Genomic DNA, 19,855 nt, shown 5'->3' with positions numbered 1-19,855 from the left:
CTCAAAATAGTTAATAACTAACATAGACCATATGTCTACTTTATGTTTCCATCATTATTTCAACATCCTTTTCATTTTTTTGGACACTAGGAGGCTTAAAATATGAATAGCAAATTCTCAAATTTTCAAGAAAATTTCAAACACTGATTTTTTTTTAGGGACCAGTTCAGTTCTGATGTGACTTTGAGGGACTTGTATGTGAGACACCCCCATAAATGATGCCATTTCAAAAACTGCACCCCTCACAGTATTCAAAACAGCATTTTGGAAGTTTGTTAACCCTTTAGGTGTTTCACAGGAATTAAAACAAAGTGTAGGTGAAATTTCAAAATTTCATTTTTTTTGCAGATTTGCAAATTTAATACATTTTTCTAAGGAACACAGTAGATTTTACTAGAGAAATGTGACTAAAAATTTATTCCCCCAATTCTTTTGTTTTCAAAAATATCCTATATATGGCCCTAGTGTGCACGTTGACCAAACCACAGGCTTCATAATAGAAGGAGCACCTACTTGATTTTGGAGCCTCCTTTTTATGAGATTATTTTTTAGGCACCATGTAGGTTTCTAGGCACCATAAGATGCTAAAAGTTAGGAACCCCCCCACACGTGACCCCATTTTGCAAACTACACCCCTCAGGGAATTCATCTAGGGGTATAGTGTACATTTCAAACCCCCAGGGGTTTCACCAATTTTGATACAACTGGGCTGTGCAAATGAAAAATTACATTTTTTACACAAAAATGCAGTTCTGGCTCCAAATTTTTCATTTTCACAAGGAATGAAGGAGACAAAGCACCCCAAAATCTGTGCCCCAATTTCTCCCGAGTACGGCAATGCCTCACATGTGACCAAAAAATACCATTTGGGTGCATGGCAGGACTCAGAAGGGAAGGAGTGATTTTTGGATTTTGCAGCTCAGATTCTGGTGGAATGAATGGTGGGTGCTATGTCGCATTAGCAAGACCCCCGAAGCACCAATACAGTGGAACCCCCCCACAAGTGACCCCATTTTGCAAACTACACCCCTCAGGGAATTCATCTAGGGGTATAGTGTACATTTCAAACCCCCAGGGGTTTCACCAATTTTGATACAACTGGGCTGTGCAAATGAAAAATTACATTTTTTACACAAAAATGCAGTTCTGGCTCCAAATTTTTCATTTTCACAAGGAATGAAGGAGACAAAGCACCCCAAAATCTGTGCCCCAATTTCTCCCGAGTACGGCAATGCCTCACATGTGACCAAAAAATACCATTTGGGTGCATGGCAGGACTCAGAAGGGAAGGAGTGATTTTTGGATTTTGCAGCTCAGATTCTGGTGGAATGTTGGTGGGTGCTATGTCGCATTAGCAAGACCCCCGAAGCACCAATACAGTGGAACCCCCCCACAAGTGACCCCATTTTGCAAACTACACCCCTCAGGGAATTCATCTAGGGGTATAGTGTACATTTCAAACCCCCAGGGGTTTCACCAATTTTGATACAACTGGGCTGTGCAAATGAAAAATTACATTTTTTACACAAAAATGCAGTTCTGGCTCCAAATTTTTTATTTTCACAAGGAATGAAGGAGACAAAGCACCCCAAAATCTGTGCCCCAATTTCTCCCGAGTACGGCAATGCCTCACATGTGACCAAAAAATACCATTTGGGTGCATGGCAGGACTCAGAAGGGAAGGAGTGATTTTTGGATTTTGCAGCTCAGATTCTGGTGGAATGTTGGTGGGTGCTATGTCGCATTAGCAAGACCCCCGAAGCACCAATACAGTGGAACCCCCCCACAAGTGACCCCATTTTGCAAACTACACCCCTCAGGGAATTCATCTAGGGGTATAGTGTACATTTCAAACCCCCAGGGGTTTCACCAATTTTGATACAACTGGGCTGTGCAAATGAAAAATTTAATTTTTTACACAAAAATGCAGTTCTGGCTCCAAATGTTTCATTTTCACAAGGAATGAAGGAGACAAAGCACCCCAAAATCTGTGCCCCAATTTCTCCCGAGTACGACAATGCCTCATGTGTGACCAAAAAATGGCAGGACTCAGAAGGGAAGGAGTGATATTTGGATTTTGCAGCACAGATTCTGGTGGAATGTTGGTGGGTGCTATGTCGCATTAGCAAGACCCCCGAAGCACCAATACAGTGGAACCCCCCCACAAGTGACCCCATTTTGCAAACTACACCCCTCAGGGAATTCATCTAGGGGTATAGTGTACATTTCAAACCCCCAGGGGTTTCACCAATTTTGATACAACTGGGCTGTGCAAATGAAAAATTACATTTTTTACACAAAAATGCAGTTCTGGCTCCAAATTTTTCATTTTCACAAGGAATGAAGGAGACAAAGCACCCCAAAATCTGTGCCCCAATTTCTCCCGAGTATGGCAATGCCTCATATGTGACCAAAAAATACCAGTTGGGTGCATGGCAGGACTCAGAAGGGAAGGAGTGATTTTTGGATTTTGCAGCTCAGATTCTGGTGGAATGAATGGTGGGTGCTATGTGGCATTAGCAAGACCCCCGAAGCACGGTGAAATGATGAACCTAATAATCCATAGATGTGTGGTATATTTTAAAACACTCCTTTATACATAGGCCGGGTTTGTCGGGGCAAGTTTCACAGTGGAAAATAGTATCCTTTCTTATTCCCTTTTTATAGCAAACTTTGCACCTTTTTTGTGTCCTGCCCTTTCTTGCAGTGGAGGGGATTTCGTTAGGAAAATGCTGCCCTGGTACAATACGGGGGCCAGTACTAGAAGTACTGGGGCCCTCTGCCTGCTGGTTCCCAAATATTAGGCCCTTTATGACTTCCTCTTGAAAGTGCATAAATGTCCCCCTCTGGCTGGTAGAACGGAATAGCACGTAAGCGTTATACAGTGCCATCTGGATGATATACACGGCCAGCTTCTTGTACCAGATTTTTGTTTTCCGCAGGGGACTGTACGGCTTCAGTACCTGATCTGAAAGATCCACTCCGCCCATGTACTTATTGTAATCTAGGATACAATTAGGTTTTGAGGTGTGGGTACTGGTACCTCGTACAGGGATGGAGGTGGTACTGTCTACATGAATTGTTGTCAGTATAAGGACATCCCTCTTGTCCTTATATTTGACCAACAACATATTTTCGGTGCATATTCCCCTGCTTTCACCCCTTCTCAGTACTTGGGCAATGTGCGTTTTTGGGAGGCCTCTTTGGTTCTTGCGCACAGTACCGCAAGCTGCTGTACCTCTTGAACCAAGTGCCTTAAACAGGGGGATGCTAGTGTAAAAGTTATCCACATAGAGGTGATAACCTTTATCCAGGAAGGGGTGCACTAAATCCCAGACAATTTTTCCACTAACACCTACGAGGGAGGGGGGGCATTCTGGCGGTTCAATTCTTGAATCCTTCCCTTCATATACCCTAAACCTGTGGGTGTACCCTGAGGTGCTTTCACAAAGTTTATACATTTTTATGCCATACCTTGCCCTCTTACTGGGAAGGTACTGGCGGAATTTAACCCTTCCTTTAAAATGTATAAGGGACTCGTCGATACAAATAAATTTTTCAGGGATGTACATCTCTGCAAATTTGGCACTGAAATGATCAATGACCGGCCTGACTTTGAATAGCCGGTCAAAGGTGGGATCATCTCTGGGTGGGCACTGTGCATTATCGGTGTAATGTAAAAATTTAAGTATTATCTCAAAACGAGTCCGAGTCATGGCCATACGGTAAAGTGGGGTGCTGTACAGAACATCTGTACTCCAATATTGCCTAATTTCTGGCTTTTTTACTATGCCCATATGTAACACCAGACCCCAAAACGTCATCATCTCTACTGCATCTACAGGGGTCCACCTAGCAAATGATGACGTGGGGTTTTGAGCAATAAACTGCTGGGCATATAAATTACTTTGGTCCACCATTAAATTTATAAAATCATCAGAGAAAAATAATTTGAAAAAGTCAATTTCTCTGAGACCTGTTGAATCAAATTGGATTCCTGGGATGGCCAAAAACTCAGGAACCTGGGGCTCAAAATTGTCTGGTGGTGGGGTCCATACGGGATCAATCATTTGGGGGGGGGGGGTCTCAGCTGCTCTACGGGGGCGTCTTTGAGGGGGTCCCTCATCACTAGAGGAGGAAGAGGAGCTTAAGACGAATCCTTCAAATTCCCCGCTTGCATCACTGGCTGTGTCAGAGTCAGAGGCAAGCATGGCATATGCCTCCTCCGCTGAATACATTCTTCTGGATGACTGGGATGACATTTGGGATGCCATTTTTATTTTTGTGTTTCTGTAAGTGTAATGTTTCAACACGTGTATAGTGTTGGGGGGGTACAAACTTTATTTCAACACGGGGGGTATGTAGTGTGTAGTGTGTATGTAGTGCAGAAAAAAAAATACTTTATACAGGAATTTGACCCCAATAAAAAAAAAAAAAATTGAAGGGGTTAAAAAAAAAAAAAAAGGTCCTGCGCCAAAAATTGAGCACAGATGTTGGTCAGTAACGTCCGTCACTGAACAGCGCTCAAAGGCAACAGGTGTAAAAACAATTAAAAAAAAAAAAATACCACAGCACTCTCCAAAAAAAAAACAATTTAAAAAAACTGCAGAAAAAAAATGATATCAACCCTGTGCCAAAAATGCTGTTCAGTGATGTAGGTCACTGATCAGCGGCCACAGGACACCCACAAAAGCACCCACAAAAGCAACGTGGGTGTAAAAACAAAACCCCACTGCAATCCCCCCCCCCCCCCCCCCAAAAAAAAACTGCAGATCAGTGATGCAGTGATGCGACACTGATTAGCAGTGAGGGGCAGCAGGCAGACAACTGTGGGTGCAACCTGACAGGGTATATATAAAAAAAAAAACCTGGACCCCCAAAAAGTTGCTGATCAGTTAATTAACTTAAACTGATCAGCACAAAAGGGGGGGCAGCAGTCAGTTGCACAGGCAGCACAACCTTTGGTGCAACTGACAGGTATATACAGTATATAAAAAAAAAAACCCAAAAAGTTGCTGATCAGCACAGATATACTGATCAGCACAAAAGGGGTGCAGCAGACACAAAATATAGCACTCTCTATCACTCTCTATCACTCTCTATCACTCTCTGTCACTATCTCTCACGATCTGTGACTCTATGACACTGCAGCAGCAGGACACAGGAAGTCACAAGATCCAGGAAGCATCCAACTGCTGGCAGCACGCTACCAGCGGTGATCAGGTAAGTATCAGGCAAGGTTCAGGTATGTATATCACGACAGAGTGGCCGGTGACCGCTCTGCACGCAATTCCAGACCGGAATGGCGTCTGCAGCGCAGTCACCGTTAGTTTAAATGGCGCGCCTTGGCTGTGATTGGTCCGTCGGTCCGACGGACCAATCACAGCCTTGGGGGCAGGTGGGGTGAGGTGTCGTCGTCACCGATGACCCCCTCATGCCCCCTCACACCCGGCGGTGATTGACACCTGTGTTACCGAGCGTCTGATTCGCCGGTAACACAGGAAAACGCTGCGAATGGCTGTTCACATTGAACAGCCAATCACAGCGATCGCCGACGGGGGGGCGGCATCGCCGCCCCCCCTGGGCATGCAGGGACATGTCTGCTGTCAGGGACAGCAGACATCGTCCCTCTGTCACTGCGTCTCGAGACGCAGTGGCACTTTGAAGTCATGTCGTATATATACGTCATGTGTCGGGTAGTACATCCCGGCCATGACGTATATATACGTCAAATGTCGGGAAGGGGTTAAAGAAACATCTTTGTGTAATAAATATTTCATGTGCCTCCAAAAACATTTTCTGAAATCAAATGCGATCATCACAAACGAATGCATATTTCTAATCCTAGGCACAGTAGACCTCTGCACTGGGTAGGCCGGGTATGGGTAATTAGGTTGATGGTGAAAAGGTTGACCTCTTTTGATCAACACATGAAAAAGGGTGACATGGAAAAAAGGTCAGCAAGAGTTTTTCACAGGTTTTTGTGTCTGCCGACCGATATGGACACCTTATAAGTGGACCGCATCCCTTTTGTATTGCTCGCTGCAATAGCCATGCTTCCAACACACTGTTATATTCTCACTGGGATGCTTAAGTATGAACAAGTCGGTTAAAAAAGAAAACATGAAAAACCCATGTCGACATTTTTTCATGTCGACGTTTTCTTGTGTCGACCTAATGACCGCATACCGGATAGGCCACCCTTTTTATTTGAGACTATATTTTATTGTGTTGATCATATTTTGATGTGAAATTCCTAATTATTAGACAACATATTTTATCTGGTTGTTGATCGATAACTTTGGCTCGCTCACATACAGATGGAGCCGCTCTCGTTCTTGCTGAGCGGCTCCATCTGTATGTGGGCGGGCCAGCGGACGGGAATTGCCTAGAATAGGGGAGCACGCTCATGTCATGTGAGCGCGGCCCATTCTGGCGCACATCAACACGGCCATTGCTAATCATCACGCCAGGAACTGCTCTAACGAGTGCGGCTCCATCTGTATCTACTAATAGAATTTTAAGTGTTTTATATTAATAAATGAATTATACATTATAGGGTACATAAAAAAATTCACACATTGAAATGTGAACAAATATTAGTGTGGCATTCAATTCCGGTCGCTATTTTCGCAGGGGGAAATAGTGGCCATCGGCTATTCACTGTTGCCGTTAACGTCCGCATTAAAGGTAGAATCCGACAAAACAGATCTGACTTTAAAACAAGTCAGATCTGTTTTGTCGGAAACAGCCTTGGATTTTTGACCTGCTGTTTTTTGATAATCCGCATCCGTTTTTGGTGAGCTCCGGACTTTCTGACACTCAACAGTCAGTACATTGTGTAACGATTGTCGAGTTCCTGTCGGAAGGAATGTGAAACAGCCTGAATACCCAACTTGCGGGACGTCCCGTCAGTCGGAATCTGGGATTAAATACCGCCCATAGTCACTTATTTTCTTACTTTTGTCATGTAACTTTATTTTATATTTTTGCAATATTTCACTTATGTTTTTAAAACCTATTTCTACTTCAATTGTTAATTCTTGACATAGAACCAAGCAAAACAGGAATACAGTTTGTGTGTCAAATAGAATATTTTACTAAATATGGAAATTGCCATTGTCTTGTACACAGGAAATACTATATTTCCTATTAGTACCATTGTTTACCCTTGATGACATTGTGTATTGCATGCAGTTCTCTTCCTAGTAAGGTTGTTTAGATAATGTCAAGCAGACTAGCGTTAGAGCAATATTGTTGTGGAAGCTCAGAAACCTTATGGATAGGTTGGTTTCAGCATTAATCCAATACATTTAAATAATGATTGCCACCCAGAACCTTGTTGCCTGTACTCCATTTATGTACTACATATCTATAACTACTTATAATGGGGTTCTGCAAGTTTTCTTTATACAGTACATTTAATCATTTATTAAACCAGGAGCTTTTTTTGTTAATCACAGAATGAACATGCTTTCTCTGTATCGCACATGCTGTACTTGTTGGGGTAGAGGCTGAGATACACTGTGAGACCTAGCATTGTGCGAGTGGTGCTGCTGCCTCCAGTGGAGCTTAGTCTGTGAGCCATTGGTACTGCACTTGACTTGTGCACTCTGCCCCCCGGAGATACATCTGAGCACCACCGGCATCTTTAGGCAGATGATGGGCATCATTAAGCAGTTTTTGTGATGCCCAGGGCACAATATTGACCTACTTCCAGTCAACATACATTAGGTCGACCACTGAAGATCTAAATACCTTGGGTCGATACCCTCAAAAAGACTTTAGGTCATTCGGTCGACGCAAGCATTAGTTTGACAGCTGTGTTTAACTGTTTTTTTTTTTTTTTTTGAGCCGACAGGCGGGATTTCATGCCCTACCATCCACTATGGCGGGAAGCAAGAATAAATTAGTTTGCCCGATACGGTATCCATGTCAATTGTGTTGTCAATCGGGACAAAAAAGTGAAAAACCCATGTCGACCTAATGACCCTGTATACCTAAACCCATATTGATCTTTTGAGGGTGTCGACCTAAGGCCTGTTAACCTAATGTATGTCGACCATATGATCCCAACCCACTATGCTGATGATGCCATATCTGTCCTCTTGTCCCGAGTACGCACTGGAGTGACGACATCCTTGTCAGCCCTGATCACCAGTACTCACTGAAACACTCTTAATGAAAGATTGAACGATCACTGTTCCTCATTCACATGCATGGTGTCAGTAGCGATGTTGCTAGTTTTGATATGCAGCACATCAAACTCTGCATCATCGCAAGTGTCCGCAAGAGTGTGCGTGTCACACATACACACTGAGCAATATGCGTGATACTGCCGGGCCAATCGGGTGGCATATCATCCAATGTGCACTTTGAAGCTGTGTGATTTACAAAAGGCAAAACCACATAAAAGGCACCAAACAGTTTGCAAGTTCTCAAACCACAGTTACCATTGGAGATTTTGCTAAGATACAAACCTAACTGCCTGAAACCACTGCTATACACAACCTATGTAATTCATAAATGTCCCCGTTCGAGGTTATAGTATGGTAAGCCTATAACACACAATAAAGGGATAGTATGGAAAGACTAGCATATTATGTATTACAGTACATGGCTCTGATGAAGCTCAAACTGGAGTAAAAAACATTCTGGTTCTGGTACAAAACTCATATAGCAGCTAACTATCAGTATCAGAATGCAAGCACATTGCGACATGCTGCGAGTGTACGCATTGCTACCCAGCTGGTTTACAGTCAATTGAAGTCTTTGCATAGTGGGAGCGTACACCCTGCTATGCTGTGACCAGAGTCACAGAGAACACTCTAAACCAGGGGTAGCCAACTCCAGACCTCGAGAGCTACCAACCGTTCACATTTTCCAGCTCACAGCACAGGTGCACTCATTACTGACTGACACATTATAAATGATCTACAGCTGGAGCTAATTACTTCACTTGTGATTCTGTGAGATCTGGAAAACATTAACTGTTGGTAGCTCTCGAGGACTGGAGTGGGCTACCCCTGCTCTAAATGTACACATCAGTATCTAGAGGCCCCATTCGGAGAAGTCGCACGCAATGCTCCTTGAGCCGCCCAGGACCTTACCAGACAGCACAATCTCATGCTTGACATCACATGTGGTACTTTTTGTATGCAATATATCGCATGCAATCCCAGCCAAGCCCGCCCTGATCAGAAGCAATCCAGAAGATTGCTTCTGAAGCAGGGGTGACTCGTAGGTTCCGATGTTCACTGGTCCACACATTGCATCGGACCCACTGTCAGTCACTCTCAATTTGGGCTCTTTTCCTGTGATTGATTTCTGCAATCACAGGAAATAAAAACTAATTGCAGGTGCATCGCCGAGTGCATGGGGCCTTAACATTAAACTAGATGTTGGTTCTCTCACTTTTCTCCTATCTTTGATTACTCCTTTGTCTCTTAAGAATATTTTTTTCCCTTCTTCCCCCTCTTATTTCTCTTCCCCCTGATCTGGCCTTTGCATCCCTGTGTGTGTGTGTGTGTGTGTGTGTGTGTGTGTGTTTTTCTTTTTTGTCGATGCTAACATTTTTGGTCATGGACAATGTAGTGATATTGTTATTGGTTGTGTTTAAGTAGTGTTTTTGTTAAGCAAGGCTGTTGGCACATGTTGATACCTGTACAACAGTAGTTTATAACCCCCTTTATTTGCCTGATCTCACTTGCCAGCTGCTGTATGATTATACTGTGTCCGTGGGCTGGCTATGCATCATCCTGGTTTCTGTTTGTACCCTGGCATCCTAGGGCCACATACACCACTAGGGGTCCTAGTCCCTTTCACTCTTGCGCTGAAAATACAGTTTTAATGCTTATTTTGCACAGTTGAAAACATTCCATATTACTTTTTACAAGGCAAAACCTCAAATCAAACAAAATTGCCAGGTGTCAACCCATATTTTCTGGTTAGAAGATTTGGTACTTGTGACTTAACTTGGTGCCCGATTTTCTTCATCGCACCTAAAAATCGCGTCACATCGCATACAATCAGATTGCATGCGATGTGATTTGCCACGATTTTAATATGTACAGGCACCCAGATGCCTGTTTCATATGTGAAATGGCCCCCCAGACCCCATTTTTAATTGTATACCCACCCTGATGGCTAAATGCCCCCCATTGTTAACGCCACCCCACTATCAATGCCAACCCGAAGCGTGGCGAGCGCAGCGAGCCTGCGAGGGGCGGCGGTACGCGTCCTCCGACCTTTTCATACCCCCACTATCCACGTCAGCGTGGAGTTGACTTTATATAGTGTGGCGATCGCAGCGAGCCCCGCGAGGGGACGCGGATACCTGTGAAGCCCGCGAGGGGACGCGTATAGCTGTGAAGGAATCCACGTCCACTCGCGGGGCTCGCCGCGCTTCGGGCTCTATATAAAATCAACTCCACGCCGACGTGGATAGTGGGGGTATGAAAAGGTCGGAGGACGCGTAACGCCGCACCTCGCGGGCTCGCTGCGCTCGCCACGCTTCGGGTTGGCGTTGATAGTGGGGTGGCTTTCACAATGGGGGTCATTTAGCCATCAGGGTGGGTATACAATTAAAAATGGGGTCTGGGGGGCCATTTCACATATGAAACAGGCATCTGGGTGCCTGTACATATTAAAATCGCATCAAATCGCATCGCATGCAATACAATAGCATACAATGCAACGCGATTTTCTCTTCAAGGGAATTTCAAGGGAAATCGCGTCAAATCGCATGCTTAGGGTACTGGCATACAATTTCAACATCGGGCGCCCAGATAAGTCACAAGTACCGAAGATTTTGCTTTTACACAAACCATTCTTTTGTCAGTCTTATTTGAAGTTCTTCACAGCAGCACCCAAGAGGGTATTTCTCCCCTGTGCCTCCTCCACAGGGCAGAACAGGAGAATTTCTATTGTGCTTTATGGGACTGCTAAGACTGACAGGGATAAGGTCGTATTGTCGACATCACTTAGGTCGACACCGTTGGGTCGACCGGTGTCAGTCGACATGGGACAAGGTCAACACAGTGTTAGGTCGACACTGGTTAGGTCGGAAGGTCGACATGGGTTTTCTTACTGATTTTTTAGCCGACAGGTGGCATTTCATGCCCTACCATACACTATTGCGTGGTGGGATAATAAAATAGTTTGCAGAGCGCAGCGAGGCACCGTGCCCAAAGCTTTGCGAGCGTAACGAGCAATGCGTGGGGCTGCGGTTGACCTCCAACTGTGTCCATGTCAACATTCGGGTCAGAAAACAGTAAAAAAAAAACATGTCGACCTTCCGAACTGTCCACCTAACCCGTGTTGAGCTAACGCTGTGTCGACGTTGTCCCATGTCGACATTGACACGGTCGACCTTCACCCATGTTGACCTAGACACCTGTCGACCTTGCCACCTGTCGACCCAACAGTGTTGACCTAATGACTGTCGACCTAAGTGGTGTCGACAATACGATCCACACCCCACTGACAAACATACTGCAGGAATATGCCTATATGAAGGAAATGGAATTGCAGCTAATATATCCACCTTTGCGGAACATGCAAGTGCCTGTACACTCTGTGAAATGTAATGCTTGTTTAAAGTGTAGGCACAATGGTATTTTTAGTGTGGTATCCTATTGACCATGGTAGTTTACTGACCCGAAAAAAATGCTTTTCTCACGATACAGTAAAAGCCCAATGTATACCCAATTTATAGGCTTTTTCTTTTGCAGTAGCAATTACCCTATGTTGCATAATAACACATAGGTTTTGCAACAAGATGTGGACCTATGTGCTTTTAATGAAGCAATCGTGCCATTTTAGCATATTTATTAGGGCAGTGTTTCCCAAAATATGTGCCGTGGGGGACTTGCCGGGGTGCCCTGGGTTGGTGGTCCTGGTCTAATTCAAGTTTTTTATGTCCATTATAATAGTCAAATTGTGGACAAACAGAAGTGAATCCTGTCCATTACCACATAACTGATCCTAATTATGAGATATAGACACAATTTATTTAACTTAATATTTGTTTTTGACTTTCTCAATAAGAAACCTTTAGCCTAGGGGTGCCGCAAAAAGATTTCTGATGCTTCGGGGGGCCATGATTCAACTTTATGAACCCCTGTATTAGAGGTTTGGTTTCACCTGTCTGGTTTTATTTTTTCAGGAACCTATAAAACCTCTTGAAAAAAAAGCATTGAATTTCCTTGTCAATGAATATTTATTGAAAAATAACAACAAGCTTACGGCTATAACCTTTTCTGATGAAAACGACGAACAGGTAATGCGTGCCTTTCATATGACCTTTATTGCAGCAGACATGTTGCACATGTTTTTTATTATTAACAGTTTCTTATATAGCGCACACAGGTTACGCAGCGCTTTACAGAGATAATTTTGAACATTCACATCAGTCCCTGCCCTAGTGGAGCTTACAATCTATATTCCCTACCACATGTACACGCACACACAGACGTTCTAGGGCTAATTTTGTTGGGAGCCAATAAACCAACCTGTATATTTTTGGAATGTGGGAGGAAACTGGAGTACCCAGAGGAAACCCACGCAAACACGGGAGAAATATACAAACTCCACACAGTTAGGGCCATGGCGGGGATCAAACCCATGACCTCAGCGCTGTGAGGCAGTAATGCTAACCACTACACCATCAGTGCTGTTATAGATATGCTGTCAGAATAATCTTTTTCTCTATAATACAGGGGCATTGTAAATTGTGCTAAAGACCATGCAGTTCTAGAGTCTTCAATATTCAGGACAAGGCTTTGAATGGAGGGCCACACTTTTTTTCTCACTGGTTTCCTAGTAGCTATTATGTGATGCTTGCTTGCAGTTAATTGATAGATCACATACTGTACATTCAGCATTCATTAGCAGCTATGTTCATAAGGCAGATATTTTCAATCTTTTCCATCTCATGGCATACTGAACAAAATGATGATATACTACATATATGAGCCCAAATTCATATGGTGCCCAGTTATACCCCCACTTGGTAATATGCCACACTGTAAAGCCCCCAGTAGCTAAAAAGCGCACTGTAATGCCTCCAACTGGTAATTTGCCACAGGAGGTTCTCTGTCATAACCAACTTACATGCCATTAAAGTTTCAACATCCTGTGCCATGGCTTTCTAACCTGCACGACTGCAGGTTCAGTCCATAGTTTGAGAAATAAACTATACATGGTCTATCCTTCTACAGCTACCTTTCTGGTGGCTCTGACAGTCCATATTCTGCATATCACACGTGTCACTGACTCCAATTATTTCCCTAGCTGGAAAGATTACTTAGAGGGGATGGCTTGGGCAGGACTGTTGGTGGGGTAGCATTGATGTCACTGGCTTTATGCCCATTTGGATTATTGTACATCACCCATTAACGATTAGACGGCCGCTGGCCAAAGCTTCAGATTTTTAGACTGTGCACATCATCTTAATAATGCTAAGGCTGTGTGTCCAATTATGATGCTGCAGGGGAGTGATAGATTCTACAATTACTACCTAATGCCATCTACAAGCTGTCAGTTACAACATTGGAAGAGGCACCTAAAGAGTGGAGAACTGCTGTATCCTCAACGTTACCGCTGTTTAACAAGTATCCCTCTAAAGCAGGGATGGGGAACCTTCTGCCCTCCAATGGTTGTTCAACTTCACATCTCTGCAAGCCATGCTACAGTTTTGCTACTTGGCCATGCCAAAACTGTTGCAGGGCATGCTGGGATGTGTAGTTCAACAACAGTTGGAGGGCTGAAGGTTCCTCATCCCTGCTCTAAAGGCTACAAAGTATTATTCATCTAATAGGAACAGTAGTCTCTAAGGGATACTCAGTATTTAAAGAAGAGACTTCAATTCAAGATTGCCTCAAATGTCAGAAAAATAGTAAATATTTGATTCTTCTTTAAAGTGATTTATATGGTAATCGGTTCTTTCTCATTTTCCTACACTCGGGCTAGCGGATCCCCTGGCTAATAAACATTTAATGACTCCTGGAGCTCCCCGGTGAGGGACAGCCCTATCATAGAAAATGATGATTTAGTCATAATACTATTCAAAGTCTAGTGTGGAGTTCATTATGTTTCCATTACATTTCTACTGCTACAATTGTTCAATCCTCCAAAGATGCTAGGTACACACCAGAACAATCATGATCGTGAGCAACCATATGCTCACAATCTGTATCCGATCCAATTCTGATCTGTACCCAGGGGAAGGGGTTGTTTTCAAATCCTTACTTCAGCAGGTAGGATCTGCAAAATGACCAAACGACCATCAGGGACGCTCATCGGATTAGAATCAAATTACATACAATCGGTTGAGATCGTTTAGAAATTGGGGGAATTGAGGCCAAACTGTTCTGGTGTGGCAGTGACCACTCTGCTTCATGTTTGAACGAGGTCAGAAAGACAAATTCCCCTTTCAGACATACCACCCTGGATTTTAAACCCGGTAAAATCCCAGTGTTTTTAAAATCCTGGGTCCATTGCAGGCGTGCAGGGCCTAGGATTTTAGTCAACTAAAATCCTGGGAATAGCTTTTCAGACATATACGCTACTCCCAGTATTATGCAAGTGCACGTGAAAAATCCTGGGAGTTTTGCATATGTCTGAAAGGGGTATAAGCTATCTTTGAAGGCCACAACGGTTTGGGTGAACAGTTTACATAGGAACTAAGGAAATAGCAGGGTTTAATATTGAAAAGTTAAATTACGCGAAACACTGTTATTTGGCTTTATGCTGTTTTCAAGTGACTTCACCATCCAATCCTAACTTTTCCATGCTTCTTTTTATAATGCGTTTGTTAAGAATAAGTGACAAGGAATATTTTCTTACTATGCGTTTTATAGTAGTCTTCAACGGAGATTCATCTATAGACGACTTTGTCACACCATAATCTTTATTTAAAATGGCTTCTTGCATTTGTTATTTAATATCACTGCATCTTATTTCCTCAGGACTTTGAAATGTGGGATGATGTAGGACTGAACATCCCAAAACCTCCAGACTTGTTGCAGCTTTACCGGAGCTTTGGAGTAGTAAAGGACACTGCAGACATAGCAGTTAGTGTGATGGAAGATGATCTGGAGCCTCTTCCAAGCATGCAGAGACCTGTGGCGGAATCACAAACTATTCAGGTGAAGCAGTGTTTCAGTGACTAGATGAAATGCTACAAATGCCAGCAAGAATAGGATGGTATTCTGTGTAATATAGCTGTAAACATTGAAGCATAATGTAAATGTTTCATTTGCAGCAAAGTGTTGTGGTACTTATTTCTTCTTACTGTAGAATTTTAATATTCAACAGACATAAATGAAAGAATATTGTAATCCTGAGAAAATTGGAAATTTTAAAGTGTATCTATGGTGAAAGTGGCTAATTTAGAGGTTCCTAAACGTGGTCCTCAAGCGGCAGGTGCGAACAGCGGTGGGGGAATGTCTGGAAATTTTCGAGGTTGCCAGCCAAAGAAGTGCAGCTCAACCTGGAAAATGTCCAAGCATACCACCGAAGGGGTCAAGTCAATTTGACTGTGGTACTAATTATGTCACCTGTGGCCTAGCATAGATATACTTAACAGAATGCAAATGTACAAGCGCCGGCTGTTGTTAGTGAATAAATATACTCAATGTATACAATTAATAGTTAATTTATTACAAAATACAATGTAAAAAAATACATATGGAATTCCATTAATGCAAAAAAATGTAATTTAAAACCATATTATAGAGCATATTACCAGTGGATGTGCTTTTGGATGGTAATTGGGATGTCTCATTTAAATGTATAGCGACAGACGATTGACCAGGTAGCCAGCAATTTCCAATGGGTTATTGGTGGAAAGATGTCAGATGGTATTGTCCACGTACCCAATATGGTATTTTTTAGGTAAAACCTGGATGAACAAGCAATTCTTGGGTCGCCTCGGATCAGCCTCCGGATACACTTGTATTTATATTCCCATTTGAAAAGATGTTTCTTGTGGAAAAGATGGTATGTCCATGCAAATGTTCACCAATTGGTTGGTAATTCGTTTCCCTGAGGTAAAAGTCCCCCAGCTTCTTCAGGAGCAAGAAGCTGGGGGAATTAACCTCAGGGAAGCGCGTTGAGCTACCTTTTGAGAGTCTATTTGAGCAATTACCAACCAATTGGTGAACATTTGCATTCCAATTACCAAGCAATTGGTGAACATGTGCATCATACCTCAGTTACATAACTAGTTGCTAGTGTAGTGATTTTCTGCAGTCCCATAAATAGCAATAGGCAGATGTATGAAGCTTGGTGAAGTGATAAAGTAAAGATAAGGTGGAGATAAAGTGCAATCTGACAACACACCAGTCAATCAGCTGTGTTGAAAAATGACAGTTAGAAGTTGATTGGCTGGTGCCTTATCTTACACTTTATCTTCTCTTCATCACTTCACCAGGCTTCATATATCTGCCCCAATGTGCACTGAATAGCAAATGGAACCTGATGCATGGTATAATACTATGTTATAATGCTGCTACAAATACTCCCAATTTGTATAGATATATTATAGTTGCATCCCTGCAAGCGAATTGTTGATATCTGTGCGTTTGGTTTCATACACATCATTATTATCATGGTGGACTAGGGCTGCAGCCCTTTCCTTGGTGCAGACCTTGCTTCTGGAAACAGGCTTACAGTGGCAACACACAGCCAACTCTTCATATCTTGCAGTCCCATCCACACCCTTTCTGAAAAAAGCAGGAATCAGGGTGGGCATGTGCGTGAAATGTGTTACTTGGTTCTGAAGGCGTATGTTCAAACCAAAAAGTCACCCTGCACGGTGTGTAGACAACAGGTACACTTTATCACACATTTAGAATTATGAATAATTTCTACTTGTTTTCTTTGGCAGTTTTACCTGTAGATACATTTTGTGTGTAAAGGCACACAATAAGTCCATAGGTTCGGGCTGCTGATGTTTTCCTTATTTTTGTATATTCAAAACAACAAAAAGTTGTTTTACCATGGGGGGCACGGTTGGTATAATGGTTAGCATTACTGCCATACTGAGATCCATGGGTTCCATTCCCACCATGACCCTAAAGCAGGGGTGGCCGAACCTGTCCTCCAGATCTACCATCATATCTACCTTATCATCATTTTTCAGGCAACCTGTGGATCTATAGTAGGAATGAATGCAGCGTGTTTGAAAATGTATTTATTTTATTTATTTATTAACAGAGTATAGTTGAACATTCAGATCAGTCCCGGCCCCAGTGGAGCTTGCAATCTATATTCCCTACCACATATACACGCACACACAGACATTCTGGGGTAATTTTGTCAGGAGCCAATTAGCCTACCTGTATTTTTTTGGATTGTGGGAGGAAACCCATGCAAGTACAGGGAGAATATACAAACTCCGCACAGTTAGAGCCATGGTGGGAATTGAACCCATGACCTCAGTGCTGTGAGGCAGTAATGCTAACCATTACACCATCCGTACTGCCCATAAAATGTGACTGTAATGACTACAGCTGGGCACCAGCTTGCTGATTTGGTAAACATGGACCGTTGGTAGATCTTGAGGGCCGGTTTGATCACCCCTGCCCTAAATTATATGGAGTTCATATATTCTCCTTGTGCTTGTGTGAGTTTCCTCTTGGTACTCTCCTTCCACAAACCAAAAATAGTTTAATTGAAAAAAAATCCAAATTAGGTTAATTGAAGGGGAAAGAAGAAAAGCTCATAAATACATCTGGATAGTTTTCTCCATGCTGATGAGCCTGTTCAAGCATTGTTCACCTAATAAGTGTTTGGGCATAAATTTCAGTTAACAGCATTTGTACCGCATTCTAAGCATGTTTGTTAATTTCACTTTATTAATCTCCTCTTTCTTCTAGCCATCAGCATTAGTGCAAGAACTAGAGAATAAAATTAGGCAATGTAATGACGAGAAAGCAACTCTACTGGATCAAATTAGAACTCTCCAGAGGTATGTAATTCTGCTACCAGGGTATGGGAGCATGGTAATTGTTTTATGGTGTGTACACACGGTGAGATTCCCTTGCTATTCGATTTAAGATTTGAGTGCTATGCAATCTTTGCTATCTCTGTACTTTAGATGTGCACTATATAGTCATTGCAGCCCTGTCTATCTGGGTTTCGATTTGTGCTGTCACAGGAGCGCGCATTGGGATCACAAGGTAAAAAACCTGTGCGATCTGCATACTATTTCAATGACTATGTCAAAATCTAATGTCAAATCTCACTGTGTGAACACAGCATTAGAATAATCTGATAAACCGTATATTATTATTATTATTATTATATAGATGTCTATTAGATTTATTCCAAATGACTGATTTTGTTGAATACACCCGTTTTTAATAATAAGCATGAAATATTATTTTATCCTGTTAGATTAGGATTTTTTTTTTAATTTTCTATTTACAATTATGCTTTTGTTTTCAGGGAAATTGAAGATCTCAGTTTAAACCCTGTGAACTCTGTGGCAGAGGTGTTCCCTGAAACCCAGCAGCCTCCTAGGCAACTACAGGGACAGACTTCAGAGGAGAGTGACTATTACATAGATATTAGAATGTCAGACACTGACCATAAATGTGAGACTACAGAGGAAAGTCTGCCTCTAGAACACACGGAAATAGACTTTCATCTGTCTCAGGATTTTCCACCCAGCCCCGACTTGTCCAAGCTTAGTAAGAAGACACTTCTGTGCACACAGCCACTTAAAGATGGAATCCAATTTGATCAGCCTAATAGGTAAGAGGTGCAGAGCTATTCCAAGTTTGTAAAAAGCTGGAGCTGTGCACTGGAGGGAAGTCTCAGGCGGAAATTAAGATGGAGGTGCGCTACAAGCATGCAGCTCAAAGCACACAACAATTTCTCATTTAGCAGCTTCTCTGCCATTACTCCAGCCCCCCCTCTCTAATATTTGGGAGTGGCTGAGTAGGTGAGGTCACCCACCTTGCAGTGGAGATGAAACAAATGGGGTTGGAGTTCTCGCCTATATGGGTGTATGTACACTAAAAATGCAAAGGGAAATTAACAAGAACCAAACCAAAATGATAAAGACCAATTTAACACTCCAATGTGTAATTCAATGTACAGTTACATAAAATGATTGCAATCTGCGAATTGATAGAATTCAGTAAACACTTATGTTCCTTTTCCTGGTTCACTTACAGAGGTCCTGTCTCTGATCCAGATCATTTCAGACACATTGAACTGGATGGATCAATTTACAGATTAGACTCCAGATCAGCCAAGCTTCCCCTCATCTCCCACCTTTCCCACCCAGCAGTGTTGTGTAATATTGTTTAGTCTTTGTGGTTGATTGGGTTTTGTGTTAGCTGTCGCTTTATTGAGTGCATATAATGTAGATTTTATCTAAGCGTACATTTGGGATTCTTTTTATCGACCATAATTGAATTAAATACCCATTACAGATAGAGTAATGCTTTATCTGGCTTATATAACTTTGCACATTTAGTTAACATGTACTTACAATTTAAATAAACAAGTGCTTAGTATCTACCCCATTTGTTTAGCCACAGATCCCTACATCCAGGATTATATATTTTTATTCTATTTGTTTAAATATTACATAGTTTTAACTTTTTTTTTTAACTGATGTTTACATTTTTAGTTTTGATTGTACTGTCTTATTTGCAATGCAGTAGATGAATGAAAATAGAACATGCAAGCAACTGCACACAAATGAATATTAAAAAATATATATAATCATAACTGCCTACTTTTGAAAACTAGTTTCAGGGAGATTATGATTGGTAGTAGAATTTTGCACAGCGCCCATTGAGGGGACGTGTCATACTCCACCCAAAGGGTGTGTCTA

The 19,855-nt window shown here is 42.4% G+C and overlaps 1 protein-coding gene across 4 annotated transcripts in view; it reads left to right on the top strand.

The window, feature by feature from the left end:
• The window catches only part of RELCH (RAB11 binding and LisH domain, coiled-coil and HEAT repeat containing), a 159,533-nt gene that overhangs the window by 49,081 nt on the left and 90,597 nt on the right, over positions 1 to 19,855 (top strand). For all 4 annotated transcript variants that reach the window (XM_083188056.1, XM_083188059.1, XM_083188057.1 and 1 more), the window contains 4 exons: positions 12,167 to 12,280; positions 14,970 to 15,149; positions 17,883 to 17,974; positions 18,454 to 18,762. In XM_083188056.1, the coding sequence (XP_083044182.1) occupies positions 12,167 to 12,280; positions 14,970 to 15,149; positions 17,883 to 17,974; positions 18,454 to 18,762 (695 nt within the window). The remainder of the gene's footprint in view (positions 1 to 12,166; positions 12,281 to 14,969; positions 15,150 to 17,882; positions 17,975 to 18,453; positions 18,763 to 19,855) is intronic.

The sequence above is a fragment of the Crinia signifera genome, chromosome 5, assembly GCF_055691185.1.
Source record: "Crinia signifera chromosome 5, ASM5569118v1, whole genome shotgun sequence".
NCBI lineage: Eukaryota > Metazoa > Chordata > Amphibia > Anura > Myobatrachidae > Crinia > Crinia signifera.
This window is presented reverse-complemented; position numbering and strand designations above follow the sequence as displayed.